General features: G+C 37.5%; 1 protein-coding gene across 1 annotated transcript; it reads left to right on the top strand.

The window, feature by feature from the left end:
- Positions 1–904: 904 nt before the first annotated feature.
- Positions 905–16337, top strand: LOC145784196 (alpha-(1,6)-fucosyltransferase-like). The gene is made up of 10 exons (XM_082595969.1): positions 905–1112; positions 1346–1450; positions 3282–3397; positions 5912–6071; positions 8309–8417; positions 8723–8957; positions 12542–12788; positions 13034–13228; positions 13475–13625; positions 14000–16337. Exons 1-10 carry the CDS (start codon positions 1027–1029, stop codon positions 14324–14326), a joined length of 1731 nt encoding a protein of 576 aa, XP_082452095.1. The 5' UTR covers positions 905–1026; the 3' UTR covers positions 14327–16337.
- Positions 16338–20713: the final 4376 nt, after the last annotated feature.

Consider the following 20713-nt stretch of genomic DNA (forward strand, 5'->3'; position numbering starts at 1 on the left):
TCAAATAATAACTACCACTAAACAGTAAACATCATTAAAAAATATACCGTAGCCTATCTTCAAGCGGGTGGTAGGCTTGAGTGAAGAGTAACTTAGTCTTCCGTCAAAACCCTGACTAGGTTTTGCCAAAGCTGAACTGACACAATCTGCAGACTTTATTGGGAATAGCACCTAAATGAACGGGAGCCACAGTGCTCCGCACCTAAACGTCCGGACGCCACAGTGTGCGCGCCTATTTGACCAGCGCCTAACTGTCTGCGCCTAAAAGACGTGGACCCTTATGTACGGACCAAAAATGCTATAGGAGGTGATCAGCCAGTAGGCCAATGCGTGATGTAGGATACGGCAGGATGTGGATCGGATCCGGATCTCAAATATGCAAAAACAAGATTGGATCAGGATACTAAAAATCTTGGATCTGTACTCCTCTGAACTCCTAGTCTTCCTGGGAATCTGGAGTGGACTGGATCTCGATAGGATTGGGATGGATCACTTCTCGCTTGAAGCTACGAGTTACAGGTTTTAGCCTAATAATTTGTTGCATTGATTAGGTGTAATGATCATTTTTGCTCTTCAGTGAAGTCAGTGCTTCCTTTCGAGCAGAAAGATGTGTTATTGTGTGAGAGAGACATTTCAAAAGCAATTTGCTCTTTTAGAGCTAGTACTTGTAGGCCTACCAGTTTGGTATGTAAAGTTGTAGCTTATTATACTGTGTAAGATAGCTTTGGGCAAGTAAGTATAACAGAGGAACATTGCTGACTCTAATTCTAACTCTTTATTGGTAAATCATCCTTTCAGTGATATTCACTAGCAGGAATATATTTCAGTATTAATTTTGTTACACAGTTGACAGTTTCAAATATGTCGTAATTTTCAACAGTTTGAACAACTTTTCAGGAGAATGGCTAAGTGATTGTCGATAAAAAAGAGTTTTAAAACCTTTTGTAATTTTCTTTCCAACCCTATGCGGAATTTTGTTTTTTCATGAAAGTACTTTTGAATAGCTAATAGACAGCAACTGCAAATATGCGGCGTCCTTTGGAATGGATCATTTTTGGAGTTATTATTTGGTTTACAGTCTTGATATACGTTTTCCACAATCAAGCTCCATCGTAAGAATATATGTTTGCTTTTCACAAACTAAACAAGAGAATGGATTTTAAACACAACCTATTTTTTATTTGTCTTTTATCTGTTTCAAGTTATCAGTTCTGGTTTTTAAGTTTATTTAATTGAATCTTTAACACTACAGACAATGTAATATAGGTAAATAGTATATTAGATATATATATTGTGTTCTTATAATTGTGTTTTTTCTAATGTTAAGTTTTGTATGTTTTTTCAGAGAATCCAGTAATACCAATCGCCTTGCTTTGGACAAAGCAATCTTAGCCATTGATCAGTTGCAGAAGCAAAACCAACAACTTCTTGATATGAATAATCAATTTAAGTAAGTAGCCTATCGTTATATTGTATTATTGTGTCTAGTATGGACAAAAAATAAGTATCAACTGGTCCAGTAAAATGTAAGCAATTTCTAGTGTTTGGTAGAGTAGTTGTTGGTAGGTTTTTAAGATGAATGACTTATTTTTACCACATTGCAAACAATTAAAACTCATTTGTCTATCACAGGGGTGCTGAACCTTTTTGCGGTTGCGGGCCACTTTGTCAATTACACATAAGTTATCGGGCCACACAACTTTTTAATCGTAACCTACTATGAAATCTTTTAGAAGTGACTCAAGATGTTATTCATAAAAAAAATAACAAACGGTGCCCAGATGAAAGTAATAAGATCCACACAGTTGAAATTATTTTATGCAGCATCGAAACATACAGCAGTAAAAAATAAAACAAATCAACTTGAGCAAATAGGCTAGAGCAACAGTACTTGCACTGATAATGAAGACAGTTTAATTTTCGAAGCGTTTGTTTTTATATGAGTATGATTTCTTCTTTTTTTGGCTCTATCCCTTTTGCTCAAGTTGACTAAATGTTTCGACCATTATGCTCCGAAACAACAAATCAGTAAATGAAATTTTTTTTTAAAACAACAAACAAAAGCCCATGCGAATCATACAGCTGAAGCTATCTAATGCAGCATTGAAGCATAAAATATTAAAAAATAACATTGAAGCATTGAATTTTTTGCTTAGTAGCAACGATGTAGCATTGTAGCAACTCTCAACTGCATACTAAGATTTTCATCTGTCAGCCTCAACCTGTAACGACTTTTTGGAAAGTGCATTTTAGGGCAAGAAAATAGCAAAGGAAAGGTGTACCAGTGAAGGCATAAAACAGCTTTGAGATGTATTTTGTCTTTAATGCATGAGCGATTGTCAAATTGTTTTGCGGGCCGCACAAAATTCTTTGACGGGCCTCGTTTGTCACCTCTGATGTATCATATCAACTGGCATATACATGCATAAACAGAGTGAACACAAAACAGAGACATCTTAGTTGTAGCTGTAGAAGTGTAATAGTACGGTATATAATTAATGATAACTTGGAAAGAACCTCATTCCGAATTTATATTTTTGCATCCTGAATCAGAATTGCATTTAGCTTTAAAGATTAAAAGGAAAGTACCACTAGCTTAGGGGTGCTTGAATTTTGATAATTGTTTTTCATCGTGTTAGCCTCTGGGGCCGAGGGTTTATCCTTTCACCACCCCAGATTCTCGATGTTCCCAAACTACATTGGAAGGCTACAACAATAATTGACAATTATTTAATGACTTTATGTAATTGCAAATACATTTCTAAATTTGTTTGAGTTAGATTTTTTAAATTTTCTCATCGAGATTCTGATACTCATTTTATTTGCTTTTTGTTACTTCAATCAATAAGTTTGATTTGGCAAATTTATCTATAAACGCGGAAATGTGTCAGTATTGAGCAGATTTGTTTTGCTAAAATTTATATTATTGCATTACCTGGTACCTTTTTCTGTGATAATCTGATAATTTACAGAAGCCCTTTTTATTTTGTAAAAAAAAACTTGCCTCAGAAAAGAGATGTTGCTCCAACTCCACTAAAAAGAAACAAAGCAATATTTTGTTAACAGACTGCATGGCTTTTTTAATAAATACCGTACCGATATTTAGAAAGTTAGTACTGTATCAAATTTGAGTTAAATTGAATTTGTTCATATCTTTTATGCAATAATATTTTTAAGTCTGACAGGTGGATTTGAGCTAACATTTGCACCAGGTCTTTCACACTCACAGCATAAAAAGAGCAATTTTAAAGTACCGGAATGGTATGTGTTTTTTTTTCTAGTAAAATATCACTCAACAATGAAGGGAAAGATCTTTCAGCTCCAGATATGACTGCTATTCAGAAACTTCAAACACGATTACGGGTCTGTCTAGCAAGTAAAGAGACGAATCTTGGTGGTGAGTTCTTGAGATGTGTATGGCACTTTGTTAAAGTCAGTTTCAAGTTGCAAATGAGTAAATGACACAATGCAAAAGTCTGATGGCAGTACCAGTACACTTGCATAAACTTTGAAAAAAGTGTTTTGGAATGCAGATGGCAGTTTTTGCAGCGTGGTCAATTCGTTTATTCAAAACCTGTTTTGTTTCTAAAATTTATTTGGGTTGAGGTCTTTGTGATGTTGAGCATCAATTGACCTTAAATATCTTCTATGAAAGTTCACAAGACCACGCACCTGTGCACCGTCAACCCCTTTGCTCTCATTCACACCAACAAGCAAAGAAAGTGCATAACAAGAATGGATAATGCATCCATAAGTGCTGCCATGAGTAGCACACTTGCACTTAACCATATTAGTTTCATACCATGATGCTTTTAGTGTTACAGTACACTAGTCACTAATTAATGTGTTTTTAGTCATGCAGTCTAAAACTGTACCTTACTACTGTATTGTGAACAGTGATGTACGTACAATCGTACGTTGTACGTGACGGAATGGCCTGTTTCGGTGAGTCCGATCCCTATTCGGTGATTTTTTCAAATTTTTTTTTTTAAATTATTGGTTACCGTAGCCTAATTATCATTGCCGTTTTAGGGGTTAGAGGTTAGGAACTCACCGAATCAGACTCACCGAATAGTAGCAGACCCTGTACGTGAAGCTATGAAGCTGCGCCTGCACACCACTTGCATGAATGCTTACTGCTTAGCCACTGCTTCCTCGACCATATGCAATGTTTTGTCATTAGCTCAAAGCTAGCACTTCAACGGAAGCTTCTACTTCAGCCCATCACGTTGTTAGTGAAGGTTTTCCTGTTTTGTATTTGTGTTTTTTCTTCGCCACCGAATTGGCGCATTTTCTCGAATCGCATGGTCGCCACAACACATTCAACTATCCTCCAAAGCAAAGTTTGCATTCCCCGCTATCCATTCAATCGTTATCGTCTGACGATGTTGATTCAATGTAAAATTATAGAACTTCTGGCTTCTGCACTTGCCTTGCCCGCCAACAACACCAATTTCATTTTTTACTAACAGTAAAAAAAACATAAAACGTTTTTTCAAAGTTTTGCTGTCGATTTATATCGGAATTAATTAAATCATTGACTGTGTTGTAGATTTAGGCTCATTTTTTTACGTTCGGATTGGTTGCGGACACGTAATGATCGTGATATGCTTTTGAATATTCATGGCAGAAATAAAGTAAATCTCGAGTTATTTGCGCTTCACAGAGTTGTCTTGACGCTCAAGCATACGATTTTTTTAACTGAAAGGGCAGTCTTTGCTATACACTGTGCAAACAAACAAAATTACTTATGTGATGTGTCTGGTACGCAACAGATCAGTATATTGTTGCAGATGTGCGCTTTGCACCTTGTGTTCCAGTTTCATGTCTCACAATTCATTCCATTGACAAAGTCTTGAAATGTTTCGTTTGCAAATCGATGGTATATGTATATATCTTGAAAAACTCATATTCTCAGACTAAGAGCTATTTCTAAACTTATCTGTCGTTCGTCTGATACCGTCAACGTTAGATCAACATTAAATGGCTGGAATTTTAGAATCATTTTCTCTTCTTTCACACAAACTAATTTTATTATCATTGCTTCCACAAAACGCAATCTATTTGATGCTCTTCCACTAAGCATCACTTTTTCTAGTCACTTTCCCGTCTGCAGACGTTAAATCAATGTAAAAATGACGGATATTGTTGTCTGTGTTGCACTTTCTGAAAATACTTTTTTGCTCCCTCCCAGGTGGATGGCCTTGGTTTGTCCTTTCCACGTAGCTGCGATAACAGCAAAGTTGCTGTATCACATTTGTTGAACGAATTCACATGTGCCTATTTTTTCTCATGTTTGGTCACATTGACACAAAGCGATAGACGTTGACTTTGAACCAGTGTAAAAAGGCTAGTTGTGAGTTTCTGCTGTTGTCGACTGGGTTGCCAAGTGATCAAGTGATCGGAGTGTCTGACCGATGTTCGAAAGAAAGTCGGTTTTGACTATCATTAAAAACATGCGGTAGCATCTGCGAAAATTGACTGTCTTTCGTCCTTTTTCTGTCAATCTTTACTACGAGGTGTGACCTTAAAACAGGACAAAAGTTATAGGAACGTTTGAACTCTAAAACAAGTTACTTTGAACTTTTTGACACTGCATATAAAATTGTTCAACATAATTTCAAAAACAAAAAACATTGAGACAATGCAAAGCTCGAAACTTGTTCCTGTTGATTTGTTTGATCGATATTTGTTTGGAGTAAATTGTGACTGGTGTAATCAACGAAGCGTGAAGCATAATTTTAATTAACCCGCCATCACGTATCAACACCTGGTCTGTCTTGCTAGGTGGCATTTTTATTTGACAGTTCATTTTCGTCAGCGTTAATTGATGGAGACAATCAAATACATTTGTCAACGGAATTGATGGAAATCGATTTCCAATAACCACATTTCGTATTTTGTGTTTCAGTGGTTTCGAAGGAACACGAAGTTTTGATTAAACGAAATCACAACAACCTTGTTGAGATCTGGTACAACTTGAAGAGGGAACTGAAGTTGCTTAAAAAACATCCAGACGACTTGGGTTCCAAAATTGATGATCTTCTCATTCGCTTTGCCACACAGCAGCAGTGAGTAGAACCAATTTCACTATGTGTAATTGTGTATATATGTTTTTTTTTCAGCAATTCATCTGATGTGCAGTTGTCCGATAACTGAATTTTTTAAAGCGTTTTTACGTTCAATAATGTTAGTTTCAAATAAAATAAAAAGTTGGAGTATATTTCATTTTATCAATATCACATCCTGTGTACATAGATCGTTGAGCCTGAGCACTTGAACAAGTCATAAAATCAACTATTCATCGAATCAATAACACCACTAACTGTGCCATGCCTCTGAGCTAATAAATGAATGTTTTTGTCAGCCGAGCGTTGTTCCGCTAACGATTCAATGGTCTAGCAAAATTTGTTCTTTTTACGTTGATTCAACGTCTGGTGAAGTTGTTAGCTGCTTTTCACGATGTTCATTTTGGAGTTTAAAGTCGAGTTGAGTTTGGGTTAACTGGAAGTTTGAAATAAATGTTTTACATGCACTTGCTTTCAACACTGGAATTCTTTACTTGAGTCGCAAAAGTTGAATTGCAATTTTACTTGCATTACAAAATGTGCTTTGTGCATATACTGCCAATCCTAACCAAAAGAAAATCCAGAAAATGCAAAACGAGGAGTAAAGCGTTGTTTAGAAAATATTGGAATTACGGTTTTATGTCATTCCTTCTGCAAAGGAATAGCTTTGTTATGTCCCAACCCAGACAGGAAAATCTATAATTTTTACATTCGTCATCAATGTAAAAATAACAGATTTTATTGTCTGGGGAAGCGACTGTCGAAAATGTTTTTTATAAATCTTCAGACTTCACATGCTGGAAAATTTAGATTAATTTTGTTTTGAATGTGTAATTCAGTTAAATCCAATTGCTTCAGCTTTTGTGTAACCATCGGTTTTGCCGATGATGCATTAACTTGCAGTTGCAGTAATTATATTTTTTTTTTATAAAAATTTGTTAAAGATTTTGTGGACAAAATTATTTTTCTTGCTATAACTCGGTCATATTTTCTGAATGTATGATTATACTCTGCGCAAAGTACGTGGCATTATGGTTATATTTATCTGTCAGCTTTTTTATCTGTTTATTTTCGGACTTATTTTTGGTTTCTTACGGACATACTTTCCATCAAACATTTGACAGATATTTGTTAAAATGTCCTTTTTAAGTAAAATTTCTTCAAATTAAATTTCACTGACTATTAAATTCCACATTATTGAATGAATTATTTATTTTTCAATTGCTTGTTGTCGCAACTCTGCTTGGTTCGAAGTAGAAACACCATTTAATGGTACGTTGGTGTTAATCTTGTTGCAGCTAGGCCAGTTTTTCCAATTTGTCCCCTTTCATTTTTTAACTTAAATGATCAGTGAGCTTGAAATAACATAAGTGCAGCACAAGAGAACGCTAATCCTCTACTGCGCATGTGTACGACATGCACAACACATACATTGCATGCAGAGTTGTCTGTGAGAGTATAATATACTGTATTTCTTTTTGAAATCAGAGGGAATGGCGCTGCAGGACAGGTGGCTTCAGAATATTTTAACAAAAATGCTTCTATCGCTGTTGCTTTGCCGTTTTCATGTGATGACAATGTAAAGCGTGCTTTGCTGCTGAAAATACTATTGAAAACAACCAAAGAAGCTTACAGGCTTACTCTCGGGTGGTTTAGTCTAGGTTTCTTGTTGTGACAGAAAGCTAAAAAGTCCGAATTAGCACCATATGTCAGTTTCAAATAAATTGTGAAATCGAAAAGCAACGTTATTGCATTTGCATGGCTACCACACCACTGCAATATTGGAGCGTTGATATTCTTCAATAACAATCAAAACCGGATTGTCTGTGCTCCAACAAGTAACATGACAAGCAAAACGTACCGTATACTTGGTGTACTGTATGTATATATATCTTTAATTGCATTCCCCGGGATAAAATTTAATTGTGAATCCACAAATTTGGCATTTATGTCAATATTTCGTGGCATATCATTATATTACAAATTGAAAAAATGTTCTTCTAAAAAAAACTGTAATTTAATCTTTTCTACTAATTTCGGTTCTCTGTGTACGATCTAACATGTTTACGTTAATTTGAATATACACTCTGTAAATTAGACTACTATATGTTACAAGCATGTTTACTATCGGTACACTTTTTCGCAAGACAAATCTCTTTTGTTGAGTTGGTGGAAAAGTTTCACATGCTACATAGCATCATGTTGAGATTGTGTGTAAAGATTACTTTCATATCATACAGAGCTGCGTTGATCGATTCTGAGGACTTGAGTTCACTTAACGATGACTGGAGGCGAAAAGAAGCACAGGAACTGCAGGAAATGATTCGTTCCCGGATTCATTTCGTTCAGGTGAAATTGTTGCCACAAGTTTCGACCTATAATTGTGCATTGATGAATGCGTTGTTTAGAGTGGGACATTCAAAAAATGCCGATTATAAATGTTTTGTTGTAAATTGGACGATAGGTGGTCAAGTGTATGTGAATTGTGAAGTGACATTCGTATGCATGCGTTTTCATCTCTACAACTCGTGTGCATTCTGTGCACTGTCGCCTCTATGATAATCAAACTAGCGAGTTTCATTTGCGAGCAGCATTAAACTAACCCTTACCCTAGCAGTAAAGCTTCATTCATCATCTTTGTTTTAATTCCTCAGAACCCGAAAAACTGCGATACCGCTCGCCAGCTGCTGTGCAAGCTGAACAAAGGCTGTGGGTTTGGCTGCCAGATCCATCACGTCGCTTACTGCTTCATGGTAGCCTACGGCACGAAGCGGACCCTTGTCATAGAATCACAAAACTGGAGATACAACCCGGAAGGTTGGGATGCTGTCTTCAAGCCGGTCAGCGAAACCTGCGTGAAACCAGCCTCTTCTGCTGTCAAATGGACCGGTAAGTTTTTTCATTGAATTTTCATTCGGCAACTAATTCAACTCATGGTACGTGTTCTTGTGGCGTTTATCAGGGAAGCTGTCGGAAGATCTCAACCACTTCAGCAATCAGCATTCTCAATCTTCTCTTGGAGATTAGGAAGTGTAATCAATCTCTCTCGCCATTTTGCTTCAAAGAAGCCTGGGCTTTATCCTGAAACATCATGGCCGACTACTAACCAATATGCAAATATTTTTTCCTTTTATAAGTCTGAGACTATCCAGTTTATGAGCATCACTGAGAGTTTCGTTTGCGCGTTGCAGTCTTTGTAAAATACGCCATTGATGTTCTAAAAAGACATCAGTGCATTTCACTGCTAGGAAAACTCCTGGCTGGTGGTGATGTATTGTAGGTAATCTCCGTTTTGTTCATAAGTTTAATTCTAAATGTAGTAGATTAGAAACCTATCCCTGTGATTCAGTGATCCCGATTTAGCATTGAGAAAAAATACAAAGCCGCAAAGTAATCTTCTGTTCGTAAATCCAACGTCTGTTTGCATAAGTTCACCTTGTCATCTGTAAGTTCACCTTGTCATCTGAAATGTTTTGAAATGGTTGAGCTTCAAAAAGCGGAAAATATTCTACCAACAAAATACAAATGAACATACCACTCCCTCTACCACTCAAGCCACTTCAGCTGGCCACCCAGCAGGCAAAATCCGTTGTTTTGCATTGACAACGTCTCTAGATGACGACGTGCTTTGTTCTCTAGGCAAGATCCGGCTAAGCAAACTCGATGTCTTAGAACTGAATGGTTTTAAGCCTTATTTTCAGTATCCCATGCACAGTTTACGTTTGCCTCTTTTGTCGTTTATTATTATTCTAAAAGTTGATAAAATGAAAACACATGTGCAAAAATGGATATTCATTTTTGTTACGGATGAACTGATTTGGAGATTAAAGTTTTGTTTCTGCATTCATTATATTTCTTCGTGATAAAGACTTCGGCCAAAACTGTGTTGGTGCGCCAGTGATCGCATTTTCTGTCAAGAATTGCGGAAGAAAAACATTGATTGGACATGGATGATGTCTAGGAATTGATCAAGTTTTTATCTGTGTTCACACCAGCTAAAAATTATGTGTTCTGCATACCACTGTTTATATCCAGTATCAAACCTTTTTGCAAAATACCTAATTTAGTTCAAATGCGTTTCTTTTTGAATGTTTCAACGCACAACGATTTCCAACCTGTGTAGCTGCCTCCGCCTCGTTTGCTCATAAACAACCAGCAATGTTGTTTTTTTACATCGTTTCAACGTCTATAAACATTGAAATGGTGTAAAAAGGCAACTTTTGTCAGCTGGATATATCAGTTCTCAGTTGCCATTGTTGAGGTTGTTTTAACTTTTGAGCGGAACCAACCTCTGTACCGAGTGGTTGGTTGAACGAAATTTTTAGCAACATTTGAAAATTCTTTGCATGTCACTTACAACATACCCAGATAAGAAATCAATGTAAAATACGACTGATTCGCTGTCTGGATTGTTAGTATGTGGAGGCTGAAGCTGAACCTTTACGCACTAAGCTGGGTGGGTCAATTATGCAATTCTTTTACAAAATCCATTTTTTCTTTTTCCATTGAACTAGATCTTATTGATTAGAAAATAATCAACTCTGATGCTGATGAAACCAGAAAGACGTGTGTTGTTCCGTGCCCAGTGAAAATTTTTGCGTAGGAAAAATTTTGAATTGATCAACATTTTTTAGAAATGTAATTGTCTAAAATTAGAATAAAAATCATTGATCCGTATTTGCTTTACACGATTATCCACTTTCATCCAAAGGTGTTGTTTGGGGATAGGCGCCTAAACCTCGTTTCTGAGTTGTCTTTCGATAATAATCATTTTCGCTTGAAGTGAAAAGATTTATTTTCGGATTAAATTTTAAAACGTTATTTAGCAATTCTTGCAGGAATGCAGGCATCCAACCTGCTGGGCTTTCCTGAAAGAGAGCCATTATGCACTTGGCTCGCCTGGCAAAAAAACTGACTACTTGCTACACGCAAAACCCAACATACCATCTCAAGGATTACCCATACGACTGAAGCCAAGGCACCCTTTTGTACCGGTTGTATCTAAACTGATACAGCCATTCAGTGATCATATCACCAATCAGTGATCATATCACCAATCAGTGATCATATCACCAATCAGTGATCATATCACCAATCAGTGATCATATCACCATCGCAGCATACTGAAAGGAGCGTGGTGTTCCACCGGTACTAGACTCGATGGTTCCATGCTTCACGTGATGGCGCTCTCCTGGAATGGACCTGCCCGGTCCATTTGGGTCAAGCAAAAAAGAATTTTAACTGCAGTTAGCCGCACCCATTTCAATATGCACAAGTGAGGTTTGGTTTTCTCATCGGCTTGCGAATGCAGCGTGGAGAAACAAACTCCTAACCGTGTCACTCTTGAATGTCCCATGTACAAAGCGCCAAATGAATGCATGGCATAGCAGCACTAGACGAACCTTCAGTCCCACACTCACACTGTCTTGGCTTTTCATCTCCTTTTCTGAAATTTGAGCAATCCGTCTCATAGGAAACAAGAAGAACTTCGAATTCAGATTTATTTTCCTTCATGTTTATTGCATGATTGGTTTTTCAAGGGTATGCTCAGTACCGGATTATCCATAAAGCTGAACAAGCTAAAGCTTTAGGCTTACGAAAATTCGGCCCACCATAAATAAGAAAGTTGCTAATAGAAAAAAGGTGAAATATTTGAAAGGTCACTACCGTCTTGAAAACTTTATAGGCTGTAATTTATATGTATGCAAGTGACCTGTAGTTTCAAATAACCTATTACTCTTTGACTCTTTGTACTGCTTTAATGGCTTATTTCGCTGGAGCGTCCATAGTACTAATGCTTTGTGAAAAGTAACTGCTTGTTCGAATCCACTAAACAGAAATACTCTGTTGGTGCCATGAGCTGTTTGTTCATAGCACTGCCTTATCTTGCGTAGGAGTTGAACTAAGATTGGAGCCACGGAACTGGAACCAATTAGGCAATTACCAAACCTGTGGTCATTCACATAATAGCGGCCGAATAGTTTTCAAGAGGTTTAGTTGAAATAAGGTTAATAGATGTTAAAAGTTTTTACGCCCGTCAAAATAGTCCCACAAGAGGTTTAAGCTTTAGGCCTACAATATCCATGATCCGGCATTAGGTGTGCTTATTACTGTCTCGAGTGCTCAGCACATGTGGCGCTTCTTTGTCTGGAGAGAGACAAAAGCATTTCTGTTAACGTTTTTCTTTGAATCCCATAAATTCCATGTGCAAGCTTTCATATAGTTCAGCACGCCCCTTTGCTGTGTCATTTTGCTGCTTAGCTGCATTTTACGTGTTTTAGACCCTTATTAGATTCAGTCGTGCTGATTGGTGGCAAAGCGTCTGAAATAAAATTAATTGTCGCTTTCCAAATTTCTTATTGCCCCAGGCTGCAGTCGCCAGAGAAACACTTTTTTTTTAATGATAGACTAATTCTGTATTTACATACATCACCGTTATTTTATGAAAAATAAACTTCACGAACTTCCTTTAGGTGAAGAAGAGACAAAAGACGTGCAGACAGTTTTCCTCCCTATTGTGGACGGTCTGATCAAGCGCCCTCCTTATCTTCCTCTTGGTATCCCGGAGGACATCGCCGATCGGCTTCTTCGTCTCCATGGCAACCCATCTGTGTGGTGGGTGGGCCAGTTCATCCGCTACCTCATGCGACCTCAGGGATGGTTGCAGGAAGACCTGGACGCCGTTGTGAAAACAAGCGGATTTGAACTTCCAGTTGTAGGGTGAGTTATTTTTGAACTTAAGTCAATCTATTGTCCGTTTCTCCGGTCACGGATCAATGAACGAACGTTTGCTGTAAATCAGCGATCACAATCGCATTTTTCGAGCTATGTTTTAAAATAACTTTTCAATTCAATCTCCATAAAACTTGTACGATTTTGAACCCAACGGAAGCTACTTCAAGTTTATAATCAACACTTCCCACAAAATCTCAGGATCATATTGAGGTATGAGCATTTCCTTGCAGCGTCCACGTCCGGCGGACCGACAAAGTGGGCACCGAAGCAGCTTTCCACGGCATAGATGAATACATGAATCACGTGATCGCCTGGTATGACAAACTTGACCTCAAACTGTCCAGAACAAAGGGTGGAGAGAAAGCGATCCGCAGAGTCTATTTGGCTTCTGACGATTCCTCGGTGTTATCAGATGCCAGAAAAAGGTAATAAGGCTAAATATTGAGCTGGATAGTATGGCTGAATGATATTAGGACAAATAGGTCTGGAACTACTGTATATAGCTCCTCCCAAAAGTTTATGGAAGTTCATTGTTTAACGCAGTTTTTGTCTTCACCGAAAAGAACTGCTATTGCTCACCATTGTCTTCAAACTTTATTGCATTTATAGCAATAAATCAGCTGTGAAATTTTGTGACGTTTTGTTTATTGTTTACTCATTGATTTGATCAGGTTTCCAGACTACGTGTTTTATGGCGACACGAAGATCGCGGACTCGGCAGGACTTGGCAGCCGCTACAACAAGAACAGCTTGCGAGGCGTCCTTGTCGATATCTTCATGCTTTCCAAGTGCAGCTATTTGTCTTGTACCTTTTCGTCTCAGGTTTGAATTTTTAAAGCTTGCTTGGTTTGAGTTTTAGTTTCTTATTAAACTGCGTTTGAACTGTGGGCAAAGAACCCACGGCTTGAAAGCGGCGGATGATGATCTATTTAGTATTTATCTTAGTGTTGTTCCCCCTTTTCATTCAGTAGAAATCGTTGATTATTCCTTCATGATGGGTAATTCTGTTGATGCTTCTGTATTGAAAAAATGAACTTGATTGATTGATCGTTCAATGAAGGAAAAAAGATCTCTTTCTGTCGGTTTTAAGCAAAACAATTTTTCTCTCGCTTGCCTTTCCCAAAATCACTATAAAATGTTAAACCTTAAACTACATCTTTCAACTTCAAGATTTAAAGAAGTGGTTTTCCTCTCAGGTTTGCCGTGTCGCTTACGAGTTGATGCAGACTCTTCATCCTGACGCTTCCTCTTACTTCCACTCATTGGATGATATTTACTACTACGGAGGACAAACCGGCCACGAGCAAACCGCCTTGTATCCAGAAAAAGGTGGCAACGGCGTCATAGAGATGCAGGTTGGTGACGTGGTCGGCATAGCAGGCAACCATTGGGATGGTTATTCGAAAGGGAGTAACAGACGGACAGGAAAAACTGGGCTTTATCCCTCTTATAAAATGGAAGAGATATTTAAAAGGGCCAAGTATCCAACCTATTCTGAAATGAAAGACGGAAGAAACTCTTAGCAGTGCTTTTGAAGTAGATTTTTTTACCAAACACCTAATATCAATGTTGGAATTGCTAGTCTTGTGTTTTGATGAAATTGCATATAACCATGTTCATCGCAGTTAATTTTTTCATTTTTTGTTTTTAGTATAGATTATTCCAGGGTTAAATGCCAATGATGATGTTTTAGAATTGTATCTTTTATTTATCGTCGAATTTTAGGGTGATGAAATGCTTTGTGCCGAATTTTAGGTTGATGAAATGCTTTGTGCCGTACTTCATATTCTTCAATCTTATTTATTTCTCAATCAAGATTCTTCAAGAAGTCGACTTTGTTCTGGCCTAGGGCTTCTCAGACTATGGGTCGTGTCTAGGGCTTGTGGAGTAGGGCAAAAAATATACGACATAAAAATTAACAAGAACAATTTTTTTCTATTTTCTGGTGAAGTTGTAAAGCTCAGTACGGAGAACAAGAAACAATATTTTGAAAAAAGATTTCAAATAAAAGTTTTGTTGTTTTGTATGAAGTCGGAGTCAGCCGTTTTTGACTCCGACACCGGCAAGAATCCTTCCGACTCCACGACTCCGACTCAACAGCCCTGGGGTTGCAAATTTTGGAATCGATAAACAAATTAAAAGCAGGCATATAATTTCAATCAAGGAGCCGCATATAGAATATTTTCTAGTGGGGTCACAGGATAAAACGTTTGAGAAGCTCAAGTCCAGCTGTGTACAGTTTTTTTTTTGTGTTATTGCTTACGGTTTTCTTCATTTTACGTCGCGATGACAGTTTTTCTTCAAATGATAGTGCATGAAATGTCTGATTGCTTGTATCATCTGTAAAATCAATTTTAAATACATACTGTAAATCAAAACGAATCTTCAATCGGTTTCGTTGCTTTAATGTTGCATTTGTCTAAATATTGAATGACCGGTATGGGGATTTGCTACTTTGCACTTGCTTAAATTTTTTAGTAACGTTTGTAATCCAATACCGTACTACCAGTTCAATTGTTGGCAATGTGTCACTTGGGAATCTGGTGATAACACCAATGAAATGCTTCAATTTGAGTTGTTCCTTTTCAGTTACAAAGCCCTGTTAGCAAAATCCGTCGTTTTTACATTGATCCAACGTCTGAAGACGTTGTAAAAAGGACGGATTTCTCCAGTTGACAGCATTTATCAAAGTACCGAGGTTCGGTTTTTATGCAATTCCTTTCTCTTTGTGACGTACTTCTCAATTCATGCCGAAATGTTGCACTGTTTATGAAATGAGTGAATCTTGCGCACCGGCATGCCGCATTGAAATTTTGTGTCCTTCGAGTTTAGGAAATTTGATTTTTGCCAATGAAAGAAAATGAAGTGTTTTTCAAAAAGTGATTAGATGTGCATTAAAGTGAACATTTTCTTTACTTCTTCAAGTAGCCTGTGTATTACTGTGAACAGAATTAAATAATAATCGTAACACTAATTGTATTTAATGAAGATGACATATGTACAGTACATTTGTACTTACTTATTTGTACTTTTTAAGATGTTTTTACCGAATCCATGTTAGCACTACAGGGTTTAGCCCTATTTTTATAAAAGAAAATGTTTCAGGTTCAATAGAACTTTTTCAGGAATTTCCATTGAACTTGCAATTCACGAAGTTAACAAATATTCTTGAATCAATATTCGCCGTTTTGTGAACCTAGTTTTTTTCAATTGTGATTTTCGCAAGCGTCCGACATGTTGCATTCAAACACTTCCCAACCTCGTTTGTAAGGTTTAGGTGGAGGCGGTCTTGATCACTTTTGCGTCCTCCTCTTATTGTTTTTTCGTTAAAAGAGTGTTTCTCCAGTTTACTGGGTCTTCAATGATTTTTTTTTGCTATTTGTGTGATATTATGCCAAACATGATTCAAGTCAGTTATATACGCCCTGTAAAATCTTAATCGTAGTAAGTCAGCGAAGAAAGCTGTCAGATTGAAATATTGCACCCGCAACATATTGGGCGTGAAATAACTCAAATACTTTTGCCAATACAAGAAATTCAGTGTGGTCTGAAAAGGAAGAACATAAAGAGTTTACTAGGCCTACAACATTAAATTTCACACAATGGAATCTTACGCGTCGTACCGGTACACCCTTCCTTGTTAAACGTTCTCAGACAAGAAGATCCCCGCAACTGAAACTAGTTTCCACCCCGATAGCTCACTTGGTTAGCGCGTGAATTCGTGAACGAAGAAGCTTCAAGATCAAGCGGCGCTGGTTCTACTCTTAATAGCGGCACTTAATATAGTTCAGGTCCTTAGGGGAATCTTTAGGCTAAACGTGTTACACGTTGTTTTTTTGCATATTTTTGCAGTTGATCAACCCAACTTTGATTTTAGTGGGTGCCGCAACTTTTTGGGTCACGTGATCACCCCCAAATCGGGGATTTCCCCAGAAATCACGTTTCAGCTCTTTTTACGTCATTTTTGTGCAATTACATATTCGATTTTTGTATATTTTAACTTAAAAAGCACATACTAATAAGTGAGACAAAATAAACACAAAATAATTTAATTGATGACGTCATTGTGACGTCATCAAATATTTTTTTTTGCTTTTTTAACCTATTTTGGTCGTTTGCTGTTGGTTTTAGTTGGAGTACCGGTTACTAAAACCATTTCACAATTCCTAAAAGTAGTTTCGTCATGATTGCGTCTTTTATGACGTCATCATTACATTATTAAAACTAGACAACTTCAAATTCAGGAACCAAAGGTAAGTTTATTCCGAAAAAAGCGATCAAATACTCTCATTATTAGTTTTGCAAATGCTTAAAATTTTACAATTGCAAGCAATAACAATAATTCCAGTACAGTATGACGCAATAACGACGTCATCAAGGGAATAACCAGAAGAGCAGCTACCAGGGGTGAATTTCCCTTTTGGTCATGCCACTTTAAAATTTAAAATAATTATGTAGCCCTAATTATGATCTACAAATCCAATTAATACACGACCCCAGATGATGCAATGTCAGAGTCTTAACACTGTTAATTCAATATGAAAAAACTAGCGGTTTTCGATGTTAAATTCCTACCATACGTAACTTGATATTAAAAAAAATCGTGTACGACAAGTTTTTTCAAGTTACAAGATAGAGTTTAGAAAGTCAAAAGCATTTCTTGAATGATGATTGTGGATTGGAGATGAAACGTCAATGTGGATTGAAAATGAAACATCAGAGAGGATTGGATATTTTGTGGTCGAATTGCATGTTTCGTACTCGCATGAACAAAGACTTGTGCATTTTATGGATTTTTTCTTACAGGGACATCGAGAGCCACAAGTAGACTGACAAAACGGAACAAGCTGATTTGCATCATTATGTTTCCAACCCCAAGCTAAAGGAGAAGGTAGTTGCTGAACATTTACGAGGCTTGATTTCCGTATTTCAGCTTGATGTCCGTATTTCAGCTTGATGTATCGCTCTGCGTGTATGTTGCATCAAAGCAGCTGACGTTGGTGGCAGCTTTTCAATAGTGCAACCATTGGTAAACATCATATAACGGCATTCGTCTACATCCGTGATAGTAGGACTATTGCCATAAAGAGCTATGACATACTTTTGTATGTCATTTATAGAACTAGGTGAGCTTGAGAAATTCAGAGAGTTAAATAAGCCACACATTGCGGTAAGATTAAGCATCCAACAATCCCAAGCCTTTTTTTCCGAAGACGAAACAGTATCACAGATTGTGATAGCATAAAACAAAGGTAAAGAAGCGCAAATCATCTGAGATTGAGGTGAAGATGAAACAATATCATGGATTGGAATGAAGCGAGTTTTTTCTCCAACTCCAAATTCAACCCATAGTTTACAGATTTCTAACTTGTCAAAACACGAAATTGCAATAATTACCACATCAGTATCTACTGTTTTGACTATGGCATCGGATTTTCCATGTTTCACATGGAGAAACATACGGGTGTCTGCCTCTTCGTGATCACATGGGGAAACATCAGACATGTCCAATGTTTGATTGTTAAGAGCTGTATCTAATGATGTTACAACAATCGTAAACAAGTTTGGATCGACTGAAGTTATCACAGCTTGTTGAACCAGTTGATATAACGCAGTTTTGTTGCTGTCATTTCCCAAAAACTCAGACCAGTTGAGAGGAAGACGAGTATTACTTGTGACAGCCACGTAACATCCAGACCCTGTTTCTTGCAGAAGATAAGCCTCAGATAGCTACTGCCATCACAGAACATGCCAGCAGTGTGATGTCAGCCGATTATGAAGTAGTGAAAGAATCTGCCTCGAAAACCGATCACTACATTCCTTGATGGAGGGTTCTTGTTGCATCGAGTGCCATGGAAACTGGAGACAGTTATGGGTCTATTGCACAGTCGTATGCAGATTTTACCATTCGTCATTATCGCTTAGCAACGGTGGTCTTTGATGGATATGGTGGTCCGTCTATCAAAGACAATACCCATCAAAGACGCGGCATGAACGTCCACCCGGTTGTTCACTTTACTGTAGACACCCAGTTCATTGGAAAGAAGGAGCAGTTCTTGCCTCGAGCTTCCAACAAGGAAGGATTAATTTCTGCTCAACTGAGGAATAGAAGCTACAATGTGATGAACGCTCCAGGTGATGCAGATGTTGACATCGTCAAGACGGCAGATGGACAGCCCTCATCGACATAGTACGGCTTTAATTGGTGAAGACACGGACCTTTTAATATTGATACTACGCTATGCTGACACTGACCCAGACATTAAAGACCTCTACTTCCACTCCGAAAAGGCTTACGCAACCAAAATACACGACATCAACAAACTTAAAGCAATCATCGGACCAGACATAATTATGCTTACAGCTCCTCTTCATTCATGTATTCACCGGTTGTGATTCAACGTCAAGGATATTTGGTATCGGGAAGAAGACGCTTTCCAGAAACTAGTGAAAAGTCAACCAATAATCAAAGAATGTGCAAATTGCTTTATTCTCCCAAATCAGACAGACCACATCATTAAGGATCTTGGAAACAAAGCTATGACCGTTATGTTTGGCAACGATGGCAGTAGTAACCTAGAAACACAGCGATACAATACATTGGTCAAGAAAATTAAAACAGCCAAATCCTTTGTTCACCCTGAACGCTTGCCACCTACATCATCCTTTACCAAATTCCACTGCTTCAGAGTTTACTACCAGATTATGGTCAGGATGGGTAGGCTACTGACGATGGTATGGATGCTCTAGACTGGGGATGGAAAGTAGACAATAATCAGATGGTTCCAATCATGACGAACATGAAAGCTGCCCCGGACAACCTACTGAAAGTGATCACTGCAATTGCGAATCGTGTTCACCTCACTGTAGTTGCCGGAGATATGTGCTACCATACCATGCTGGATGTGGACCATGCCAAACTGGTTCATGTGTCCATACAGCAGTCACATAATTACAGACGATGACATCGAGAGTCACAGCGATGAGCATTAGTAATACTTGATCCATTTGCTTTCTTTACGCTGATTATGTCAAGAGTCTACATGACCACATCGTATGAGCTCTTTATGCCTGCTCAGTTAACCCAAATACATATAGAAATTTACCGGGTTTATTAATAAACAATACATTGTTATTGTACATTTTTAATTGTTTTGGCAGCCATCTTGGATTGCCATATTGAATTTATAGGCTATCAGATAATTTAACAATTCTGAGAATGGTCTCATTGACTTCACAAGGTATAAAAACCTAGATATAGACACCAAAACTACACGTTTTGGTCATATGATAACCTAGTTATGGTCAATTTACTGTCATTTTAATGGTTTGGCAGGCTGGCAGCCATCTTGGTTTGCCATATTGAATTTATAGGCTATCAGATAATTCAACAATTCTGACAATAGTCTCATTGACTTCACAGGGTATACAAACCTAGATATAGACATCAAAACTACATGTTTTGGTCATATGATGACCTAGTTATGTTCAATTTACTATGTTATTTTAATGGTTTAGCGGCCATCTTGGATTGCCATATTGAATTTATAGGCTATCAGATGAATTAACAATTCTGAGAATGGTTTCATTGACTTTACAGGGTATAAAAACCTAGATATAGACACCAAAACTACATGTTTTGGTCATAGGATGACCTAGTTATGGTCAATTTACTATTATTTTAATGGTTTGGCGGCCATCTTGGATGGCCATATTGAATTTATAGGCTATCAGATAATTCAACAATTCTGAGAATAGTCTCATTGACTTCACAGGGTATAATAACCTAGATATAGACACCAAAACTACATGTTTTGGTGATACGATGACCTAGTTATGGTCAATTTACTATGTTATTTTAATGGTTTAGCGGCCATCTTGGATTGCCATGTTGAATTTATAGGCCATCA

Source organism: Aplidium turbinatum, chromosome 15 (genome assembly GCF_918807975.1).
Source record: "Aplidium turbinatum chromosome 15, kaAplTurb1.1, whole genome shotgun sequence".
NCBI lineage: Eukaryota > Metazoa > Chordata > Ascidiacea > Aplousobranchia > Polyclinidae > Aplidium > Aplidium turbinatum.